General features: G+C 36.4%; 1 protein-coding gene across 3 annotated transcripts in view; it reads left to right on the top strand.

The window, feature by feature from the left end:
* ATG2B (autophagy related 2B) overlaps nt 1-24,773 on the top strand; it is a 94,822-nt gene that overhangs the window by 16,773 nt on the left and 53,276 nt on the right. For 2 of the 3 annotated variants that reach the window (XR_008382480.1, XM_053602598.1), the window contains exons 3-16: nt 1,271-1,423; nt 1,867-1,969; nt 5,100-5,262; nt 6,682-6,861; nt 11,181-11,277; nt 12,077-12,262; nt 14,246-14,400; nt 14,495-14,600; nt 16,331-16,592; nt 17,883-18,033; nt 18,758-18,850; nt 19,026-19,214; nt 21,988-22,261; nt 23,687-23,789. Coding sequence is in view for 2 of the 3 variants with exons in the window: in XM_053602598.1 (XP_053458573.1) it covers nt 1,271-1,423; nt 1,867-1,969; nt 5,100-5,262; nt 6,682-6,861; nt 11,181-11,277; nt 12,077-12,262; nt 14,246-14,400; nt 14,495-14,600; nt 16,331-16,592; nt 17,883-18,033; nt 18,758-18,850; nt 19,026-19,214; nt 21,988-22,261; nt 23,687-23,789 (2,215 nt within the window). In the remaining variant the exon portion in view is untranslated. The remainder of the gene's footprint in view (nt 1-1,270; nt 1,424-1,866; nt 1,970-5,099; nt 5,263-6,681; nt 6,862-11,180; nt 11,278-12,076; nt 12,263-14,245; nt 14,401-14,494; nt 14,601-16,330; nt 16,593-17,882; nt 18,034-18,757; nt 18,851-19,025; nt 19,215-21,987; nt 22,262-23,686; nt 23,790-24,773) is intronic. The other variant, XM_053602599.1, reaches the window with a different exon arrangement.

Genomic DNA, 24,773 nt, shown 5'->3' on the forward strand with positions numbered 1-24,773 from the left:
AATGTAGCCATACTTATTTACTTTTAATGGCTGCTTTTGCATTAGTGTGTGAGAGTTGGGTAGCTGTGATACATATCATATGACCTGCAAAGTCTAAATTATTTACTATCTGATCCTTTACAGAAAAAATTTGTTAATCTTAGGATTCCCACTAAATAGTTGTTGAATAAATACATGAATTAATATTTGGTAAAAATATAACATGTAATGAGAACAGTGTCTCTGGACTTCTTTCTGTGTTTGTTTCTTTTTTTTCCTTCTCAATTATAAGGTAATTTTTAAATCTCAAGAGAAATTTTAAAGGGTCAGGCGCAGATGCTCATGCCTGTAATCCTAACACTCTGGGAGGCTGAGGCAGGTGGATTGCCTGAGCAAGGGTGAAACCCCCATCTCTAAAAATAGCCAGGCATTGTGGTTGGCAGCCCGGATTCCCAACTCCTGGGAAGGCTGAGACAAGAGAATTGCTTGAGCCCAAGAGTTTGAAAATGCTGTGAGCTGTGACTCCATGGCACTCTCCCAAGGGTGACAAAGTCAGACAATGTCTAAAAAAAAAAAAAAGTAATTTTAAGAACTTCGTTTGCCTGGGTGGTAACACCATGATATTAAAATTCTCGTAGGGAATTAAGAATTGATCTCTGAGGCTGGGCATGGTGGCTCAAGCGTGTAATGCTAGTACTCTGGGAGGCCAAGATGGGAGGATCCCTTGCGCTCAGGAGTTGGAGACCAGGCTGAGCAAAAGGGAAACCCCATCTCTATTAAAAATAGAGATGTGTGGCAGGCACCTGTGGTTTCAGCTACTTGGTAGGCTGAGGCAGGAGGATCACTTGAGTCCAGGAATTTCGAGGTTTCTGTGAGCTAGGCTGATGCCATGGCACTCTAGCTTGGGCAACAAAGTGAGCCTCTGTCTCCAAAAAGGAAAAAAAAAGAAGCTATTTGAAATGGGTTTTTAAAAAAAGAAATAGTGTTGGTAGAACCTGTAGCTCACTGGAGCTGGCGGGTTCCAAACCAGCCTGGGCCCGCCAAACAACGACAACTATAACCAAAAATAGCTGGGAGTTGTGGCGGGTGCCTGAAGTCCCAGCTACTTGGGAGGCTGAGGCAAGAGAATCACTTAAGCCCAAGAGTGTGAGGTTGCTGTGAGCTGTGACGCCACGGCCCTCTACTCAGGGTGACAGCTTGAGACTCTGTCTCCAAAAAAAAAAAAAAAAAAAGAAAAAGAAAGTGTTATTGTAACTCTCAGAAAATTAGTATTAATTTATATTTTCTGCAGCAACTGGTTCTGAGCCCATGTACTGGTCAAGTTTTATGACTAGCAGCATGCAACTGGCAAAAGAATGTCTTAGCCAGAAACTCACAGATGAACAAGGAGAAGCATCCCAGCCTTTTGAAGGACTTGAGAAATTTGCAGAAACCATTGAAACAGGTTGGCATTTTTAAGCATTTTTGAAAATTTCAACTTTATTTGGTAATTCTGTGCCTTTATTTAATGAACCTTGTATAAGGCGTATCATTGGAGTGCTTTTTAAAAGAATTACTGTTCTAATTTAAGAACTTCAGAATTGAGGTTATTTAAAATATTATTTTAAGTTTGTTTGCTGTTTCTTTTGTACTTTTAATACAAGGATTATAATCCAAAAGATAGTGATAGTCCCAGGTGTGTGTTGAGATGTAACATGGGTAAATGCTTAGTAAGGCGAAATATTTATTACAATTTTGGGATTTAGAGATTTGAAAGGAAAGAAATTCAGCTTCTTTGTTTTGTAAGTTCTTACCAAACTAATATTTATGCCTTTCAATGAAGTTTTTATTTAGTTTTATTTATTATACATATGATCGCTTACATTGACAATTATTTGTTTACTGTAGTACTAAGAAGAGTAAAAGTCACTTTTATAGACACTGTTTTGAGAATTGAACATGTGCCAGAAAATTCCAAAACTGGAACTGCACTTGAAATTCGAATAGAAAGGTAAGAATTCTTATATCTGAAAACAAATGACTCTGTTGTAACTCTCAGATTAAATTTTGGGGTGCATTTGGAGATTAGAGGTGATGATGTTAATTTAAAATACTGTATAATTTTAGAGTAAAGTTCTACTCTCCAAGTTATATTCTAATCCGATTATTAAAAACTTAAAGTACAATTGGGGTATAGTTATATATTATCCTATAATGAATTCAAAGCAAGTAATTCTATTTTGGTTACTGTCAAATTAAAATAATATGTATTTGGCTGCTAAATATAAAGCACACCTGTGGGAGAGTTTTCATTTTTTTCACGTGAGAATGATCCAGTATTTAGGCAAGTTCCATTAATGTGAAAGACTTTTGCTTTGCTCTGACTTGCCTCCCTTGCAGGGATGAAGTATCCCTGGCCTTAAGGAAACAAGTGTCTTTCCTATTCCTTAAGTGTGGCCTTTTGTATCCAAATTTTACATAACAAATCCTATTATTAAAAGGGGTGTGGTATACCTTCCGGGTGCAAGACATAATTGCAAGAGGGACTTTACCTAACAAATGCAATCAGTGTAACCTGGCGTATTGTACCCTCCATGAATCCCCAACAATTAAAAAAACAAAACAAAACAAAACAAAAATATCCAGGCCTTGTGGTGGGTGCCTGTACTCCCAGCTACTTGGGAGGCTAAGGCAAGAGAATCACTTACAGCCAAGAGTTTGAGGTTGCTGTGGGCTTTGATGCTAAGGCATCACAGCTCTCTACGGAGGGCAAAAAAGTGAGACTCTGTCTCAAAATAAAATAAAATAAATAAATATAGCCGGGCGTTGTGGCAGGTGCCTGTAGTCCCAGCTGCTCAGGAGGCTGAGGCAAGAGAATTGCGTAAGCCCAAGAGTTAAAGGTTGCTGTGAGCCGTGTGACGTCATGGCACTCTACCTGAGGGGCAGTACAGTAAGACTCTGTCTCTACAAAAAAAAAAAATAATAATAATTAAATAAATAAATAAATAAAAGACAAACTGCGGGGGTGGGGCCTTCAGTGTAACCTGGCTTATTGTACCCTCAATGAAATCCTCAACAATACAAAAAAAAAAAAAAAAAAGGTGTGTGGTAGAGAACTGGTGAAGCTTTTCTTGCCTCCTTTGGTGCTTGTTATTTAAAAAATAACAATCTTGTTGTGGTAGGGGCCTTGTTGTGGTAGATACTTGGGAGCCTGAGGCAAGAGAATTGCTTAAGTCTGAGAGTTTGAGGTTGCTATGATGCCACTCTTGAACAATCTTGAAGTGCAGGTTCAAGATTGAAGCTGCAGGTTCCCTACCCCTGCACCCCTACAAGGCCACTATTTCTTTTTTTTTTTGAGACAGTCTCAAGCTATTGCCCTGGGTAGAGCGCTATGGCGTCACAGCTCATAGCAACCTCAAACTCTTGGGCTTAAGTGATTCTCTTGCCTCAGCCTCCCAAGTAGGTGGGAATACAGGTGCCTGCCACTATTTTTTTGTTGTTGTTGTTGTTGTTGTTGTTGCAGTTGTCATTGTTATTTTAGCTGGCTGGGGCCAGGTTGAAACTTGCTAGCCTCAGTGTATAGTGTATGTGTCCGGTGCCCTACCCACTGAGCTATGGGCGCTGCCAAGGCCACTATTTCTTGGGAGGATTTTTAGAGGCTTATTTTAAAGTCAATATATACAATAATGATTTACTTAAAAGGTAACATATTGCTTTTAATTTTCTTTGTTTGCCTACCTGGAGCCCTTATAAATAGGTCTATAACAGGGATAAAATTTACATGCATACGCACCTGGGTGTTGACTTGAGGTAGCAACTGTTCATGTGTATGTTAATGCTATGTGCCAACAGAAATGCTTTCTGCCAACAGAAATGAGTAGGATGAATTATGTACACTGAGTGAGCACTTGAGACACTTTGGGGGCCTTTATGGAATTTTAAGCAGACATGTTGTGGTTTCCATCTTTCAAACTATTAGTGAAATAGTTATTATTAACAGATCTTTGAATTAGAGTGTATTACCTTAAACAATATATTTTAAAAGTATCTAAAATGTCATGCGTTTAGAACCACATTATTTTTCTTTTTCCCTTTTTTTTTTTTGAGACAGAGTTTCACTTTGTCACCCTCAGTAGAGTGCTGTGATGTCACAGCTCACAGCAACCTCAAACTCATGGGCTTAAGCAGTTCTCTTGCCTCAGCCTCCCAAGTAGCTGGGACTATAGGCACCGCCACAATGCCTGGCTATTTTTTTGTTGTAGTTGTCATTGCTGTTTGGCAGGCCCAGGCTGGATTCAAACCCCGTCAACTCCAGTGTATGTGGCTGGTGCCCTAGCCGCTGAGCTATAGGTGCCAAGCCCTTTTTTCCTTTTTTAAAATGAGTTTTCTATGATTCTTCTTTAATTTTAATTTCAGTTCAGTTCCATTCCATTCCATTGTTTTGTTAGTCTCACTCTGTGACCCAGGCTAGAGAATGTACCAGCCTAGTTCACAGCAACCTCAAATTTATGGGTTCAAGTGAGCCTCCTGCCTCAGCCTTCTGAATAGCTGGGCTGATAGGCATCCACCACCACACCAGGCTAATTTTTCTATTTTTATTAGAGACGGGGTTTTACTCTTGCTCAAGCTGGTCTAGAACTCCTGAGCACAAGAGAGATCCATCCACTTTGGCCTCCTAGAATGCTAAGATTACAGGCATGAGCCCCTGCACCCGGCTACCACATTCTTTTATCTGTAGATCTGTGTCCGAGACCACATTCTATATTTTGTTTAAATTTAAGATTAGTTACACATAAGAATTAAAGAAATGTCATTTATGTTGGGCTTGTGACCTGGAGACAAATGTACTCTTATTGTACTAAGTTAAAGGATTGTTTTCCTTGAAGCTAACTTTAGGAAGTTATTAATTTTTTTTCCCCAAATTTAAGCTTTATAAAGGTATTTTTCTTGAGGTTAAGGTCTCTTCATGAGACCACTTAATTGTAGTAAAGCACCATGATGCTGACCACATTATAGGGATATTCTAAGACATGCTAGCACTTGAAAAATCCCTGTAACTTAAAAAATCTGGGTGCATTTCTTATTGAACACCAATTTTTCTAGAAGCTTTATGTAAATGCTCTTTTTGTTTGTAATTTCAGAACTGTATATTGTGATGAAGCTGCTGATGAATCCTCAGGAATTAATGTACATCAGCCCACAGCTTTTGCTCACAAGTTACTTCAGCTCTCTGGAGTGTCTCTTTTCTGGGATGAGTTTTCTGCATCAGCAAAATCTTCTCCAGTGTGTTCAACTGCACCAGTGGTGAGAAAATAAAACGAAACCCCCCCAAAACATAATCATGGATTTTAAAAAGATTAAATGAGGGCTATTAAATTTTGCTAGGCTATATGTGTTAATGAATCTTTTTTTTTTCTTTTTTTGCAGTTTTTGGCCGGGGCTGGGTTTGAACCCGCCACCTCCGGCATATGGGGCCAGCGCCTTACTCCTTTGAGTCACAGGCACTGCCCCGTGTTAATGAATCTTTAAGTCTTTCGGGGTTAGCAAAAATATTCAGTAAAGGGGATATGTGTTTTAGAGATTTAAAAAACACATAATTAATGCATCTTCTACCATTGTGCTATGTATTAATTTGATAGAGAAACACTGGATACTGTGTTTTGGGTGAAAACGAGTATCTCTTATCTGAAATGCTTGGGACCAGAGTTTAGAATTTTTGTAGACATAATAGGCATTGTACCTAAGTCAAAACACAAAATTTATTTCTGTTTAATATATACTTTATACGTATAGCCTGAAAGTAATTTTATATAATATTTTAAATAATTTTGTGCATGAAATAAAGTTTTGATTGCATTTTGACTGCTACCCATCTCCTGAGGTCAGATGTGGAATTTTCCACTTGAGATGTCTGTCATGTTGGCACTCAAGAGTTTTAGATTTTGGAGTATTTTGGGTTCAGCATGTTCAGCCTGTATTAACATACCGTATTTTAGGATAAAAACAGAAGAAAATGTTTATATGTATTTACCTTCCATAGTGAACATATTTTTGAAACTTTATTCACAAATCATATCTTGAAAAAGCTTTATAATAATTAAGGGACTTTATTACTCCTTTCCAAAAGCAGAGTTCTTTTATAAATCGCTCATTCCATAATTTATCTTCTATACTCTTTCTTTCTTTCTTTTTTTTTTTGAGACAATCTTATTATGTTGCCCTCGGTAGAATGCTATGGCGTCATAGCTCACAGCAGTCTCAAACTCTGGGGTTTAAGTGATTTTCTTGCATCGACTTCCCAAGTAGCTGAGACTACTGGCGCCCACCACTATGCGTGGCTATCTTTTTGTTGTTGTTGTAGTTGTCATTGTTGTTTAGCAGGCCTGCTCTGGGTTTAAACCCACCAGCCCTGGTGTGTGTGGCTGGTGCCCTAAACACTGAGCTACAGGTGCCAAGCCTCTTTTATGTTATTTTACAAATCAGGTTTTTAAAACTCATATCAGGTTTATTAGGTTTTCTTATCAATATAATTTAAATAGATATAGTGCCTTTTAAAGTCCTTTTTCATGATTTGCTTTCATTAACTTTATCCATTGCAACAAAATACGTAAAATATGAGTTTGCATGTCAAATATTTGGTTCTTAAGTTGACATTTATATTTTTTTAATTTATTTATACTAAAGTATTTTAAATTTTTTAAAAAATTTATTGCATTATTGTAGGAAACTGAGCCAAAGCTGTCACCTAGCTGGAATCCCAAAATTATTTATGAGCCACACCCACAACTAACCAGAAATTTACCAGAGATTGCACCCTCTGACCCAGTGCAGATTGGAGCGTTAATTGGTAGGTTGGAGTTGAGTCTCACGTTGAAACAAAATGAAGTACTTCCTGGAGCTAAGGTCAGTGTTTGTTTTGTTTTTTACAGCAAAAACAAAAATAAAAGTACAAGTATTTTTTAATCATGTATGGTGATTACTGTAGATTTTCCTGTAACTAGAGTACCTGCTGTGTCAGAGTTAGATTTTTTTTTCCCCAAACTTCTGAGGGAGTAGAAATGTTTTCTTACATGGATAGTTTTTATAGTACTTTGAGTCAGGGCTATAAGAGTGCCCATCACTTGAATAGTGTTCATTGTACCTGTTAGGTAAGTTTTTTCCTTTCCCCTCCCTGGGGAAAAGTAAGTCACTGTTGATTTCTAATGACTTACTTTTCTCTGTGAACTTGTGAACCCCTCTGTTAGTTGGAATTTATTAGAGAGTACATATGGTGTTTGTTTTTTCATTCTTGAGTTTTTCATTTAGAATCAGGGCCTCCAGTTCCATCCAAATTGCTGCAAAAGTCATTAATTTATCCTTTTTTATGGCTGAGTAGTATTCCATGGTATACATATTTTTTTAATCCACTCAGAGTTAGCATTTTTACTCAGTTGTGCCTCTGTTCTTAAGTCACAAAATCTATGTAAGGACTGCCTTTGCCCTACTACAACTCAGATTTTATAAAGAGCAGTCTTTTAAACTTGCTCTCCCCTGGCCTAACTGTTCAGAAACAAAATACTCCTTTTTATATTAGGGATGGTGTCATTTCAGAGAGCTAGGAATTTTAAAAATAATCTCTTTCATTATCATAAACTTAAGAAGTTTAAAGAAAAATAAATTTGGAAAGGAAGAAGTTGACCTTTGAAGGTGTTTGTTTGTTTTGATCAATGTGAACTCAAACTTTTGCACATGATATACAGATTTGTGTAAATGCCTTTTACAGTAAAACATTATGTATACATTTGAATAAATGTATAAACTATGTTACTTTTAGAGTTAGTATATTAGATGACAAGCATCTGGAAATACTGCATGATTACATTTTTGGCAACTAGTATTTAATATTTGGAGATACTACCATCCTTGCCTATACAATAATTTTTGTGTAATAATTTGAATACATTTTGTTCTTATCTAATGTAAATGATGCTAAATGGAAAAACAAAAGTTCTGGATACTAAGATTGAGAAACAGATTTATAACATTAATACAGTATACACAAACATTGTGTAAATTAGAGGTGCTTAAAGTGGCACATCTTTAGTCTCTTTTCTTTTCTTTTTTTTTTTTTTTTTTGAGACAGAGTCTCAAGCTGTTGCCCTGGGTAGAGTGCCCTGGTGTCATAGCTCACAGCAACCTCCAACTCTTGGGCTTCTTGCCTCAGTTTTTCTATTTTTCATAGAGACGAGGGGTCTTGCTTTTGCTCAGGCTGGTCTTGAACTCGTGAGCTGAAGCAATCCATTTGCCTTGCCCTCCCAGAGTGCTAGGATTACAGGCGTGAACCATTGAGCCTGGCCTTTATTCTCTTTCTGAAGTTCATTAGACTTAAGTATATCAACTGTGGGTTCAAAATGTTAAGAAAGATGTTAAGATATTTTTCTACTTAGAATAGTACTTCTTTGAGTAATGTGTAAGTCTGGTGTTTCATGTATTCAATTTTAGCATATGTTTTTGGGATTATATGAAAATAGGAGACTGCTTGTACTGAATTTAGAGATATTTGTTTCAGTTACCACATTATATTGAGTTGAAAGTTTTTTAGTTGTTACGTATATTTCCAAAACAAATTAATATGTACTTTGGTCTTCGTATGCCAAACTCAGAATGTATAAATAATGAAATATATATTTCTATGAAAATTTTAGTTTCTATAAATTAGAAATGACACTTGATTGCATATTTTAATGAAGGTCAGAGCTTGTGATTTCAATAATAAAAAATTAAGAAAACAATAGTTTGGCATATACTCAGAAACACATTTTTTCCACTCCTCCCAGCCTTAATTACTTGCTGCTTCATGGCCTGGAACGTCAGTAGTCAGTAAGGAGCCCACAAAACAAGCAATCTGAGGTCAGAACAGGGATGCCACCCTATGGATAGAGTGAGGGATTTTTATCCTGGTCATTTAAAACCCGGCTCTGGATCTGTTACATGGCTAGGTGTAAGTCACTTAATCTTTGTGAGTGTTTCTGTATTTGTAAACTAGGAACAGTAATAAGAATTAGAGGAAATAGATAGGGGGCGGGGGTGTGCCAAAAAAATGTATACACGTAAGAGATGTTATCTGTGTATTTCTTTGCGAGGTTGAATTTAATTATGGTAGCAATGTGTAGTATAACTAACTCAAAAGATGGTATTAAAAGAATGCTAGCATCACCGTTCTACAGCTAGACAGTCAAAATGACAAAAGCTTAGTTGTTGGAGGAGCACAAGACTGTTTTGAAATCATATTTGAAATTTCAGAAGATTGCGAAGGTCTGATGGCAACGGAGGCATGAGTACGCAACAGAACCTCTAACATGCCTAGCAATTGCACACATTCTTAATAAGTTTGAGATTTCACGGTGCTGTGTGTGATGTGTATACGCGAAGATTCAGGAGGCTTTGCATAGCAGTAAGTCCTTCTTCTGCTATGGTGTTGGAATGGTTCACTTGCTTGCCACAGAAGTCTACCAAACAATGTGCTCGTGAGACAGGAGTTAGTAAAACAAGTGTACAATGCATTCTTTTTTTTTTTTTTTGAGGCTAGTCAAGCGAAGCTGTGGGAGTGGAGAAGGAACAAAGAAATCTGTAATTGGTTATGATCAATTAGTTGTAAACACCACTGCAGTTGGACCAGCCACGATGCATTCTTAAAACAGCAAAATGGAAGGGTGGCGCCTGTGGCTCAGAGGAGTAGGGCGCTGGCCCCATATGCCAGAGGTGGCCAGAACTGCAAAAAAAAAGAAAAAACCCAGCAAAATGGAAAGTTTTCATCCCCAGATTATTACATGGACTGAGACATGAGAGAGAGCTTTCCTCCATTAGAATTTGCCAGAACAACGGAGAGGATGAAGAGGTGTGGTTGAGTTTTCCCCACATTCTTCTGACTTATTACCCCTTGACTTCTACCTTTGGGGGACCTTAAAGGATGTGGTATACTGTAGAAAAACCTCTACACTGGTACTATTTTGGGAAGAAACTGAAACAGCATGTGCAGCTTTACAAGCGGACACTGTGGTCAACATTGTTTGAAGCAGTAGTTCACCGTATCAGAAGTGTCTGGACACTGATGGTGACCTCTTTGAGTACCTCTTGTAATTGCAGAAGTCAAATGTGACTTGTTTCCATCTTTTTTATTGGTATATCTTGAGTATTATACTTCTAATACAGTTTTTTCCTATCTCAGAATGTATGTATGTTTTTTTGGCACTCTCTGTATATAAAAGCACTTAGCATGGAAGCCCAGAACAAAAACAAAAGTGATGATAATGATTATTTAATATCAGAGAATGCATTATACTCGTAGATCATGGAAATTTCCCACCAAATCTCTATGTAATTTATCTAATTTTTTGTTTTTAAATCAGAAGGAGTTTGTTTTTCTCCTTAGGAAGAAACTGTTTCCCAAATATAAATGTGCTTTATTAATCACATTATTTTTCAATTGCAAATGGCACAGTGTTAACAGGAGTCAGTAATAGGTAGCATATTAGAAATAAGAGAAGATAAATGAAAAGTAAGGCAGGGATATTCACCTTTTCAGGACGTAGTATAGAGAGTAGTGAAATTCCTTTTCTTAGAGTATATAGGAATCAGGAAGAGATTGGGATGGAGCTTTTATTTCTAGGAGGAAAAACGGGCAAAGTTGGAAAAGAGAAGGGATGTCTACATAAGTATGGTCTTCCATCCAAATCTCTGCTGTGGCTTCCACTCCCATCCCCAGAACAGAGCAGGCTTTGTAGAACTCAGTAATCTCTGGGAGAGGCACACTGTTGGTAGAGTAGGTCCTCACATCCTTTACTGTGATCCATGGTAGACTCATAAAAGCCATCTTTATTGGCTCTTGGCTTAGTCTTTTGAAAGTCAGTGACTACTGTACTATTGCTACCGTTATTTTCTTTCCTGGAGACTGTCTTAAACCTTCCTCAAATATCTCGAATATTTAGAAAGCTTAAAAAGACAAAAAGTGTGACATTGGATTGCAAACATGAAATTCCGAGTGGATTTTCCCCCCTTAGGACAACAGTTTGATAATCTTTAAGTCTTTTCATTTAGATTGTGTGAATTAGTGGAAAGACTCTTAGGTGAAAGAATCAAAGACTAATGAATTAGTAATCATCTCAGTGCATTAAAATACTATGATATTTATGGTGGTGAGGTTATAAAGAATATTCATCCTAAATAGTTTTTTTCTTTTTAAGTTGGATGTTGATGGACAGATAGACTCTATTCATCTATTCCTGTCACCAAGACAGGTACACTTGCTTTTGGATATGTTGGCAGCTATTGCTGGACCAGGCAAGTATAACTGTTGTTTATAATTTTTAATATTTAAAAAGTTTTAAATTAAAATATGTAGTGTGCTTACAGGAAAGACTGTTATTTTTGAATGTGAAACTAAAGATATAAATACAAATCCAGAATAGTTAAATTTGACTGGGTCTTTTGAATTGTGTTACTATGTGAGAAGTTTGTATTCAGATTATTTGTGTCACATTCTTTTCTTTCTTTCTTTTTTTTTTTGGAAGATAGTCTTATTTTGTTGCCCTTGGTAGAGTGCCATGGCATCACAGTTCACAGCAACCTTAAACTCTTGGGCTCAAGCTATTCTCTTGCCTTAGTCTCCCAGGTATCTGGGACTACAGGAGCCGCCACAACGTCTGGCTATTTTTAGAGCCAAGGTCTTGCTCTGGCTCAGGCTGGTCTTGAACTTGTGAGGTCAGGCGATTTACCCGCCTAGGCTTTCCACAGTGCTGGGATTACAGGCAGGAGCCACCACACCAGGCCCTGTGTCACATTCTTAACCTTTTCAAAATTGTTCAGACTTACTTCTGAGTTTAGGAATAGTACTTCACACAACTGAGAAAATATAATTTTGAACACATTTAAACATATTTTTAATGACTTGCATCTCTCAGAGATAAGATTTTGATTCCTGGGTGTTTGTTTAAAGCCATTAAAGTCAGCTTTAATCTCTGACTCAAACAACAGTGCTTTGCACTGGCGTTAAGTTGCTATTGGTATTAGATAAATGGGTTTTGGGAAAAATGCTTAAGGAACTTCAAATTTAATTTACTCTTTTGCTTTTCTTTTGTAGAAAATTCTAGCAAAATAGGGTTAGTTAATAAAGATAGGAAAAATCGACCCATGCAGCAGGAAGATGAGTATCGAATTCAGATGGAATTAAACCGGTATTATTTGAGAAAAGATTCTCTCTCTGTGGGTGTATCTTCAGAACAAAGCTTTTATGAGACAGATACGGCCCGTACACCTTCTAGTCGTGGTAAGCAGCTTACACAGTTGATATCAGGGTCATATGTTACTGTCATAGAAAAAGTTAAACTTAATTTTGGCTGCTGTGAAAAGAAGTTTAGAATTGAAAGAGCGAAAGACTCATACTGTAAGAAAGCTTTAGTTTATAAATTGATCAAACCACAGCATCATAGTGGCATACTAGTAAACAGGTGCTGTAGTATATATTTTTTGATTGGATAGTTTTGTTTTGTAAATGATTTATTCTAATAAAAGTCAATTTAAAAATATGAATTTTATAGAAAATAAGTGTTTCAGAATTTGTAAGCACTGATACCATAAATAATAAGAATAAATTTAAGTATAGAATGTTGAACCGAATAAAAATTAGAGGATTTGTAAGAAATTTTGGCCATAACGAACTACCTTTGGATGAGTGTAAAACAGTCTCCAGAAAGAAGGAACTAAAACATGAATAGAATTCTAAATAATGTATTTGGCTCTTTTTTTGAGCAGTTTTTGGCTGGGGCCGGGTTTGAACCTGCTACCCCTGGTATATGGGGCCGACACCCTACTCCTTTGAGCTGCAGGCGCCACCCTCTTTTTTGTTTGTTTTAAAAAAAAATGACTGTATCCATATGAAACTAGGGATTGCAATATATTTATACTACTTTAAAGTCTGTTTTTCTTTTCTTTCTTTCTTTTTTTTTTTTTTTGAGGAAAAGGAAACAGTTTATTCATTTGCTGGAAAATGAGGGCAGTGGACAGTGTCTCAAAGATTGTCCTCATGCCTTTAAGCAGAATACAGGTGCCAGTATCCCTTGTTGTGTCAGGTTATTATTGTTTAACTGATTGGTGGTTTCAAAGATGACGCCTCTCTTGGTCTTGTTAGCCTTGCCGGACAATTCTGTTGAGCCATCCCCTGTGGTTGCAGTTTAAGAAACTGCTGGGAAAATACTTACTGCTATTGAGAAGATATGCAGCGCCATCAAGTGTGTGTCTAGTATAGTCTATAGCAGGACACTCTTTTGGAGTTTTCTGAGCTGCACAAAGAAAAATTCATTGTTCAGTTGCTGTCATTTGAATACAATTATCTGGATGGTATTCACTCTGAAGTTCAACAGCAAGTCCATTTAGCTCAAGGTAGAACTGCTTCAAATGTTCATACTTCCATACACCTTCATCTTGGCCTTCAGGTGGTTCAAGAATTTTGTCAGTATTGGAGCAATTTGCTCTTATGTTCTGTTGAATATACTGCTGAATAGCTAGTGTACTGTCCATTTCATCAAATGATTCATCAGGCCAATTATAGAAATCCTGCGCTTTGGTACCCGGCCTGTTCCTCCTCAGCACAGCCATCCCCTCTGCCATGATCATAGTGCCAGCATCTCTAAAGTCTGGTTTTTAACTCCCAAACTGTGATAAGACATCCAAAAATATACCATGTAATAATGCATGTCATGTATTTGCAAAACAAAGCATATTTATTAGTAGGATAGCTTAATTCTTTTTTTTTTTTAATTTTTAATTTCAGCTTGCTTGTTCATTCTTCGTTTGAAGTATTTTCTTTTTTCTTTCTTTTTTTTTTTACTGTTCTTCCTTTGGCGATTCTCTTTCCCTTTGCCTCCCCAGTAGCTGGGATTACAGATGCCCACTACAACCTGGGCTGGTTTTGATGTTAGTAGAGACGAGGTTTCCCTCTGGCTCACTTCTGCTCATACTGGTCTTGAACCTCCGAGCTCAGGCAATCTATCGGCCTTGGCCTCCCACAGTGCTGGAACTACAGGCGTGAGCCACCACGCCCGGCCTCAATTCTTTGTTAATTTGAGTTTTTACTGTGCCATTAATATCTTGCATTGAAAGAAATTACTCCATTGGAAGTAGCATGAAATTTGGGGTTTCGCTATATCTCATATACTCTGAAGGAAGATGATTACATTAACATACACTATTTCACGTTAGGACTTTAATTGATGGGATTATAATACAAGTGACAAAGTTTAATTCTCTCTAGAAGAAGAAGTTTTCTTCTCCATGGCTGATATGGACATGTCCCATAGTCTCTCTTCTCTTCCACCCCTGGGGGATCCCCCAAACATGGACCTTGAGCTATCACTAACTAGTACATATACAAATACCCCAGCAGGATCTCCATTAAGTGCTACTGTGGTAAAGTATTATTTATATTTTTCTTCTAGCCTTGAAAAGTTGCTTCTAAAATTCTACACTTTATTTATATGTTTTAAAATAAAATCTTTTATAGCTTCAGCCAACTTGGGGAGATTTCCTTGATCCTCATAAAGATCAACCAGTAAGAGGGTCAGCATTTCCATCTAACTTAGTTCACCCAGCAACTTTACAGAAGACAGGTAAGTAAAATAAGACAGTGGTTTTTTAGTTTCGTTGGAATTTTTTTTTTTGAGACAGTTTCATTATGTCACCCTTAGTAGAGGGCCATGGCACCACAGCTGTGGCAGCTCACAGCTCACAGCAACCTCAAACTCTTGGGCTTAAGTGATTCTCTTGCTTCACCCTCCCAAGTAGCTGGGACTACAGGCACCCACCACAACACCCGGCTATTTTTTTGTTGTAGTTGTTTAGTTGGCTGGGGCCAAGTTTGAACCTGCCACCCTTGGTATATGTCACTGGTGCTGTAACCATTGTGCTACAGGCACTGAGCCTTTGCTTGAATTTTTTGAAGTTTAAAAATTAAGGGCGGCGCCTGTGGCTCAGTGAGTAGGGCGCCGGCCCCATATATCGAGGGTGGTGGGTTCAAACCCAGCCCCGGCCAAACTGCAACAAAAAAAATAGCCGGGCATTGTGGCGGGTGCCTGTAGTCTCAGCTGCTCTGGAGGCTGAGGCAAGAGAATCACATAACCCAAGAGCTGGAAGTTGCTGTGAGCCGTGTGATGCCACGGTACTCTACCGAGGGCAGTAAAGTGAGACTCTGTCTCTACAAAAAAAAAAATTAAAAGCAACTTTGTTTCTTTTCATCATTTTTAATTAATTAATCAATCAGTTTTTATTTATTTATTTATTTATTTTTTGAGGCAGGATCTTATTCTGTCTCCCAGGTACAGTCATAGCTCACTGTAGCCTTAAACTCCGGGGCTCAAGCAATTCCTCAGTCTTCAGAGTAGCTAGAATGACAGGTGCACACCGTCAGGACTAGCCTCAATTTTGTTTCTTTCTAAAAAAATGCCATTTTATTTTTTCTTTTCCTTTTTTTCATACTTTTTTTTTTTTTTTTGGTCTAGGCCATTTAACAAAGTTCCGTAGGGAAATGAACATTGTCCAACAGTTCACTGTGAATAATAGTTGCATGTTCATTGTATTCTTTGTGTATTTAAATATGTAAATATTTTTAGTGAAAAAGTACACCATAAGTTTCATATTAGTTTTGTAGTTTAGGAGTCTCAAAGTGTCTGATTTCTGTTTCACTGTTTCCATATTCCCTGAAAGAGAACCTTAGGTATTCTTTCCTGCAAAATTTAATTGAAATAGGAAAGGGAAAATTTGGTGAGCAACTTTTTTTTTTTTTGAGACAGCGTCTCACTTTGTCACCCTGAGTAGAGTGCTGTGGTGTCAACAACTCACAGCAACCTCAAACTCTTGAGCTCAAGGGATCTCTTGCCTAAGCCTCCCAAGTAGGTAGGACTACAAGTGCCTGGCTATTTTTTAGAGATAGGGTCTTGCTGTTGGTCACGCTGATCTTGAACTTGTGAGCTCAGGCAGTCCATCCACCTCAGCCTCCCAGAGTACTAGGATTACAGGTGTGAGCCACCGTGCCTGGCCTGAGCTACTTCTTATTAATTTTGACTTTTCCAATATAGTGTTATTAATGACCCAAAGCTTTGTTCATATGCTTACTGTTGTAATACATTCTTTGGTACTTTGAATATCAAGGATCCTGGATATAAGATACAGTAAAATAATAGGTTATTTTATTTTACTTAAATTTGTTGTTTAATATCGTTCAAACTGTCATGAGATAATCTGTTCCTTAAAGCTAAAAATGAGTAAATGTTTTATAATTTTGATATAATAGATTGTTTTAAGTATTAAATTTTGTATATAATTTTAATACATGTGTTTCCAGCTCTCCCATCTAGGTCCGTTTCAGTGGATGAATCCAGGCCTGAACTTATTTTTAGACTAGCTGTGGGAAGCTTTTCGGTATCTGTGCTTCACATTGATCCTTTATCTCCACCTGAAACGTCACTGAACCTTAATCCATTGACACCTATGGCGATAACTTTCTTTACTTGCATAGAAAAGATTGATCCAGCAAGATTTTCAACAGAAGATTTTAAATCTTTCCGAGCAGTATTTGCAGAGGCTTGCTCACATGATCACCTTAGGTAAACTCTCTGATATTTATTAATGATCTTTGAAAAAGAACCAAATGTGGACTTTTGTATTTGTCTAGCCTACCTATCAACATTTGTTTTTCTAATTCAATTTTGTTTATAAATGAATGAAATAAGTGAAGTTTTCTTGCAATGCTGAAAAAATGTTTAGTGTAGAATCTCTTCTTCACGTTATTCGCATGCGGAACAACGTAGATATAAGATCTAGATAATCTGTAGTTTTCTGAATTATCTCTTTTTAGCTCTCTGCCCTGCTCTTGTTAAACTTTCTTAGACCACATTTTGCCATCATTCCTATTGACACTATTACAATGATAAAAACAGTGTTTGTCATCACTGACTTCAGTAGTGTTGACAGGGGTGGTGAGAGTAGAATGAACTAGTGAGAAGTGACTTGAAAATGGTCCATTTGTCATTGGCCATGGGCTGGAAAATAATATCAAGGTGGATGCTCAGCTCGGATGCTACATTTTAAACTTCTGCTTTAAAATAAACTATCAAAACTGTCCTAATAGCCGGTGATCCTTTCATGGGTTGAGTCCTAATACCTGAGGAGATATTATAATTGAATTTGTAAGTATAGTTGATATACAAACACTCTTTATTTTAACATGAACGTGATCTATAAATTGTTGATTGATGCATTATTTTATATAGTGACTTAGCACATAATATTTTTAGAAAATACCTGTGGTTTTCATCTTTTTAATGTTTTTGAACTAAAATTGATGTGCAAAGTAGTTTTGACATCTAGTAAAAGAACCTGAGAAGTTAGGAAAATGGTATTTGTAATCAAACTGCAAAAATTTTTTTTCTCCCCATTTTTGCCATGGTTTCAAATATATGCCAGTAGAAAATATGACAAAAGCCATAGGAACTAGAGGTAGACATCATTTGTGTCTGGCTCATACAGTTTTTAAAATACTGCATGATATTTTTGGATAATCCTAAGAAACGATTTCATATATTTTACAGATTTGATAGGTTTTGTCTACTGTAGTGTAAATTTTAAAATGTGGAAGAAGGAATGGCAATATATCCAGGAAAGAAATACATCCTGGAAAAATTTCTGTGAATATAACAGATTTCTTTATCTTATGTCAGGGAATGGGAGATTTGAAGCAGTCTTTCTGGTTGATGTCCTTAGGAATATTAGTTATTGCTAACAATTTGAACTTGTCAGAATAGATGGATAATTTTTATATGTTAATATCTGTTTACTATTCTTCTGTTTATGATACATTGTTTAGACACTCTAAAATGCTGTGTTTTTTATAATAGATTTATAGGCACTGGCATCAAAGTATCCTATGAACAAAGGCAAAGACCAGCTTCCCGATACTTTAGTACAGATATGTCCATTGGGCAAATGGAGTTTTTGGAGTGCCTATTTCCAACTGATTTTCAATCTGTTCCTCCTCATTATACAGAGGTAAATGTTGGATGCTTTTAGAATTATTTTTAACATATCTTTTAAATAATTGTATTAACAACAATAATTTCCTTAAAAATATATAAGAAGTTATATAGGAAGAGGAGTATTGTCTTTTTAAAAAAAATTTGTGTTTGGTTTCTTTTGAAACAGATTTTAAAAAGTATGGCATTTGAGGCCATTATGAATCTGTTAGAACTTTAACTTGATGGTTGGCTTGTTTAGGAGTGGCAGACAGTTTGTAAGACAAATGACTTCATTTTGCTTATTTTCATAGTATGAAAGTCTTTGTTTCAGAAGTATTCTATAATTGAACAAATAATGAATGCTTCCTATTTGCTAAGCACTGTTCAAGACAATTGAAATGTTTTGTGTTCATTTATTGTTAATCTGATTTTCTTTCCTAATATTAAAGTAACCTAGAAAAACTTACAGAAACTGACAAAATAACATTTATTACTGTAACTTTATATATTATTTTTAAAGCACTTTCTTGGGAGTTAATTTATTTGAATCCTTCTGCATTTTGCAAGTGAGATACTAAATATTATACAAGTTAACTAATTAGTCTAAAATTCACATTGCTAGAAAATAACAAAAATAAAACTTGAAGCCAGCTTTTCTGACTTCCAAAAGCTCTTTCCTCTATTATATTGTCACCTTTGTTAATTCATGTGATTAGAGATTATCTTACACTTAGTTTATCTTCATCTTTATTTTTTAGCTTTTAACGTTCCTTTCCAAAGAAGGAACTGATTCTCATCCCCCTGTGTGTCTTCAGCTTCATTATAAGCATTCTGAGAATAGAGGACCCCAGGTAAGAGATCTTTTTATGTAATTACCACCTGTTAATTTTCTTTTCTTTTTCTTTTTTTTTTTTTTTAACCATCCAATTTATCTGAACCACTTGTAAATTTTCACTTGATATATATTGTCCCAATTGTAAGGTTTTAACTTCATAGTATTTATATGCCTTTTTTTTTTTTTTAAAGGGCACTCAAGCAAGACTTAGTTCAGTTCCTCAGAAGGCAGAATTACAAATTAAATTAAGTCCAGTATGTTGTGAACTGGATATAAGTATTGTGGACAGGTTAAATTCTTTGCTTCAACCACAGAAACTTACCACAGTAGAGATGATGGCATCCCACATGTATACTTCATATAATAAGCATATTAGTCTGGTAAGTATTCAAAAAGTTGCAAATACTAATAATCATAATTATAGTTAAGAGGTTTATATGGATAATTTCTGGGTTTAAGTATTCCTAATAAACTGTATATATTATTAAAACAGCATTATTGGTAATAATGAAAAAATGGAGACATCTTTTATGTCGTGATAGTAGACTAGCTAAATAACTTTTTATAATATACTGAATGAAATTTATGTAGTTGTTTTAAATGATAGTTATGGATATGCTGTACCAACATGAAGAAGGCTTAAGTATTAAGTGGAAGAGTAGAATATATTTATTCCACATAAAATTTTATCACAACTGCATAAATTAAATTGATGTGTAGATAAGAATGGGTAGAAATATGTCATATGATAGCTTTGATTGTGTTATAGAGAAGTTAGGTTTCCTTTACTTTTCTGTGTTTATCTGAATTTTATAAACTGTGTATCTTCACAAAATCTTATCTGTTTATGCATTGAGTAAACTACTGGAACCAGGCAAAAAATGTAGCCCAAACAAAATAGGATATACTTTTGAAAATTATCTATTGTGCCTCACATTATATTACTTTTACTTAGACCTGTTGCCCTGAGATCTTTTAAAGCAAATTAAGTAAATCACATTTGCAAGAAGTCTGTTAGGAAAGTTAGGGGTAGAATTTGGAGGCTGTAGTATCAGGACCAGACAGAGACCCCGACTCATGAAAAAAAATGGAAAAACCATTTGACCCACTGTATAGTGCCCCATGATCATATTGATGTACATAGCTATGATTTAATTAAAAAAAAAAAAAGGAAAAACCCAGCCGGGCGCTGCAGCGAGCACCTGTAATCCCAGTGGCTTCCGGAGGCTGAGGCAGTAGGGTGCCCGCAGCCCAAGTCTGAGGTTGTGGTGAGCTACCACGCCCACTGCACTCTTCTCAGGGGCATAGGGTGGGATCCTGTCTCAACAACAACAACAACAAAAAAAAGATATTTTTTCTATGTGTTTGTTTTTCCCTTAGTGGTGAATGTTCACATTAAAATTAGCATTCTTTTTCTTAAATTCTAATCAGTCGCTAGTTATTTTATTTATTATTATTTTTTTTTTTGCAATTTTTGGCTGGGGCTGGGTTTGAACCTACCATCTCCAGTATATGGGGCCAGTGCCCTACTCCTTTGAACCACAGGGGCTGCCCAATTGCTAGTTATTTTAAATTGTTATGGGCTAGTCTGTATATTTGCTGTTAGCTATAGTTGTATTGGGATGATGGTTTAATCTCTTGGTTTATTTTTGTGTAAGACTGAGGCTTAGTATTAGAAAGTCAAATAGGGGAGACAGAGAAGAGCTTTGCTAAAAATCCAAGTCTAACATAAGAGAGGAGCTTTCTAATCTCAGAGGCTAGAAACTTATTTAAGAAATTGAGGAGTCAGGGTGGCGCCTGTGGCTCAGTCGGTGGGGCGCCGGCCCCATATACCGAGGGTGGCTGGTTTGAACCCGGCCCCGGCCAAACTGCAAAAAAAAAAAAAAAAAAAGAAATTGAGGAGTCTATCTATAGTGTAGTACTAGAGCTTTATTAGTTTCAATACAGACAGTCCCTGGCTTATGAATGAGATAGGCTCTATAGATTTGTTAAGTTGAATTTATATATAAATTAGAATAGGTACATTTACCTATTACCTATGATAGCCTCTGTTCATAAATGTGGGTTGTACGTTGGTTCGATATTTGTAACTTGGGAATTGCCTATACATTTTAGAGAAAAATTAGAAATAGGTTTCTGTTTGAATGACATGTTCTTTGACCCTTTTATTGTAATATGGCTTTGGGTAAATGGTGAATACATTTTACTTTTGGATTGGATAGGAGCTTAGGGTCAGTCATTTAGTGAATATTTGTCTAGAACCTATGATCTGCCACGCTCTGGGCTTAGTCCTGGAACTACAAAGATGAGTTAGAGACGGGCCTTTGTATTTGGCATAATTCATCTGATTTCACATTGTTTTTAAAGTAGCACATTGGTAGGTAAATCCCTTAGATTAAATGTTGGACACTGTACTGATTTATGTATGTATGTGTGTATGTATGTATGTATTTTGTATTTATTTCTTATGTATGTATTTATTTATGCATACATAGGTTTAATTTTTTTAAATATTTAAATATTTGTTACCCTCAGTAGAGTGACATGGCGTCATAGCTCATAGCAACCTCAAACTCTTGCATTCAAACAATTCTCTTGCCTCAGCCTTCCAAGTAGCTGGGGCTACAGGTGCCCACCACAAAATCCAGCTGTTTTTAGAGATGGGTCTCCCTCTGGCTCAGGCTGGTATCAAACTTGTGAGCTCAGGCAATCCACCTGCATTGGCCTCCCAGAGTGCTAGGATTATAGGCGTGAGCCACCATGCCCAACCAATAGTATAGTGATTTTTAAACATATGGAATTTGTTGATAGACTGATTTACACACTATTCTTTTTTAGATTATAGTAAGATATATATGCATCTATAGCACCTTTGTCTTCACTTTGGTTCAGTTTTTATTTTTATTTATTTTTGTTTTTTTATATCAAGCTTTAACTTTTGCCCATAGTTTTCACTTTTGCCAGTAGTTGTTGTGTTATAAAATTTTATTACACTAAACTAGTATGGTAGTAGTAAATTTAAATTGTATCTTAATGTGTTACACCAAGTGGAGAAAGAACGATTATATGTATTGTTATGTTGAATACTAATGTTATTCGTGCTTATTTACTGAATTTAATATTTTGTCATATTTTTGATGTTTTATATTTTAGCACAAGGCTTTCACTGAAGTATTTCTAGATGATTCACATAATCCTGCAAATTGTCGAATATCAGTACAAGTTGCCACACCAGCATTAAACCTTTCTGTTCGCTTCCCGATACCCGATCTTCGATCCGATCAAGAAAGAGGACCGTGGTTTAAGAAGTCACTTCAGAAGGAGATCCTTCATTTGGCATTCACTGATCTAGAATTTAAGACTGAATTTATAGGAGGATCAACTCCAGAGCAAATTAAATTGGAACTTACATTTAGAGAACTAGTTGGTAAGATTGAATGTGCCTTTGAAACAGCCATACAGCTGTTACTAAAACTTAGATCACAGAAGTATCTGACAGCCCCACAATATAATAAAATTAAAGAGCATTATGTTTGGAAACAAGAGCAACAGTTCTTCCCCCCGCCCCATGTTGTATACAGATGTGACATAAGTCACCTAAAAAAATTACTGAAGATTGTGATTTAGTCACTTTGTTAAAATACTTTCTGTAAGGGAATATAGTGCTTTAGCCTATATTTTTATTACCACTTATCACTTAATTTGTTGTAGACCTGATAATAGAATGTATTGAGTGCCACTATATGTTAGGTACTGTGCCAGCCACTTCGCACACATTGTCTTGTTTCCTTTAATCATAGTTAGTTAGGATGATAATATACTTATTTTTTCCAATTATAATTTAATAGATGAGGCAATCTGTGGACTTAGAAGGCGATATCTTCTAAGATCATGTAGTAAGTGGTCAGAGTCAATTTTCAAACTAAGTTGGACATGAGAGTTTGGGCTTTTAACCATTATATTAATTAACCTCATGACTTTTCTTGGTAAAACCTATTTTGAGTTCTTCTGCATTACTTTGCTTTTGCTTTTTTTCCTCTTAAGTTCTACTTTGTAAAACCTGTTTAAGGTTTTTCTGCATTACTTTTTGTTAATGATGGGACTGTGTATAAAAAAATGTAGAGTAAACCAAGTCTGTGAAGAACTCTGGAAAATCTGTTATCCTGTGGTTCTTAAATTACCAGCCTCTGCCACCCTTCCTCTGTTACCACCCTCCACTGCCCCACTCCCACTCCTGCCTTCATCCCCACTTTGGGAATAAGCTATAGGATTTTCCTTTCCATTCTGAGTTTTACGTATCTTAGGAGATGTTTAAAATTGACTTTTGGCAATTATGACTTGTTGAAAGTACCTTTATATCTGATTATCACTTATCTCCCATGGCAAGAAACTCATTATTCTGGAGAAAAGCCACTCTTCAGTTATAAAATGGAATGAAAAACATGTATAGAGATATTTTGAAAAGAAGTAATTCTTACAGTGCTTGGTACAAAATACACATTTAAGGAATGTGTAATTGTTTATGTTTTTCTAGTGGTAGATTATTTGCATAAACTTTTCTTTTATGAAGTAATAATAGCACTCAGCATGTGATAACTGCTGTATTTACCATGCTAAATTTATGCATCTTATACATTAAACATCAGAACTTAAGGATTTGAGTTTGAACACAAAACAGCATCTTTAATTTGTCTGCTCATCCTGTGTACATTCATGTGTACACAGAAACAGAAACAAATGAATAAATAGTGTAGAACGTAATGCCATGTTAAGTTCCTGATTCAGAGGATGTAGAGGATCTTTTAGCACTTGAGAAGAAATGCTTTTCAGTAAATCAGTCTTATTTCATTAGGGTCATTCCAGGAAGATAAAGGAGAGCCATCTATTAAGTTCTTCCATGTGTCTAGTGGAGTAGATGGAGATACAACATCATCAGATGACTTCGACTGGCCACGGTGAGTAAACAAATACATACATAGGTTTAATGGGATTTTCTTTTAAAAAATAGTATAGTTCTTTTAATCAGCATTTTTGACATTAAATTTAAATTTAAAATATTTAGCTTTGATGAAATAACCCAGAAAAAGATGGACAAGTCAAATAAAAAAGAATATTGAGCACTACTTTATGAAAGGTATATGTTAGATAGTGTGATAGAGAGAAGGAAATATAAAATGTCCTTTTTTTTTTTTTTTTTTTTGAGATAGTCTTACTTTGTCTCCCTTGGTAGAATGCTGTGGTGTCATAGCTCACAGCAGCCTCATACTCTTAGGCTCAGGTGATCTTCTTTTTTTTTTTTTTTTTTTTGTAGAGACAGAGTCTCACTGTACCGCCCTTGGGTAGAGTGCCGTGGTGTCACACGGCTCACAGCAACCTCTAACTCTTGGGCTTACGCGATTCTCTTGCCTCAGCCTCCCGAGTAGCTGGGACTACAGGCGCCCGCCACAACGCCCGGCTATTTTTTTGTTGCAGTTTGGCCGGGGCTGGGTTTGAACCCGCCACCCTCGGCATATGGGGCCGGCGCCCTACTCACTGAGCCACAGGCGCCGCCCCTCAGGTGATCTTCTTACCTCAGCCTCTCAAGTAGCTGGGACTACAAGTGCCCACCATGATGTCCAGCTATGTGTAGAGATGGGGTCCCATTCTTGCTCAGGCTGATCTGGAACTCCTGAGCTCAAGTGATCCACCTGCCTTGGCCTCCCAGAGTGCTAGGATTACAGGCATGAGCCACTGTGCTTGGCCTCTAAAATGTGCTTTTTGATCTCAAGTCACCTAATCTAATTAGAGAGACAACAGAATTATCTATCATTTTAAAAATACTTCAAGGCTGCAGTAGAAGAGACATAAGCCATCATTCAGTTAATTGTCAAATGAGTTTTATAGTCACTTACTGCTTTAGGACAGTGTTTTGCAAATCTGGGAAGCTTGTATGAAATACT

The sequence above is a fragment of the Nycticebus coucang genome, chromosome 9, assembly GCF_027406575.1.
Source record: "Nycticebus coucang isolate mNycCou1 chromosome 9, mNycCou1.pri, whole genome shotgun sequence".
NCBI classification, from domain to species: domain Eukaryota; kingdom Metazoa; phylum Chordata; class Mammalia; order Primates; family Lorisidae; genus Nycticebus; species Nycticebus coucang.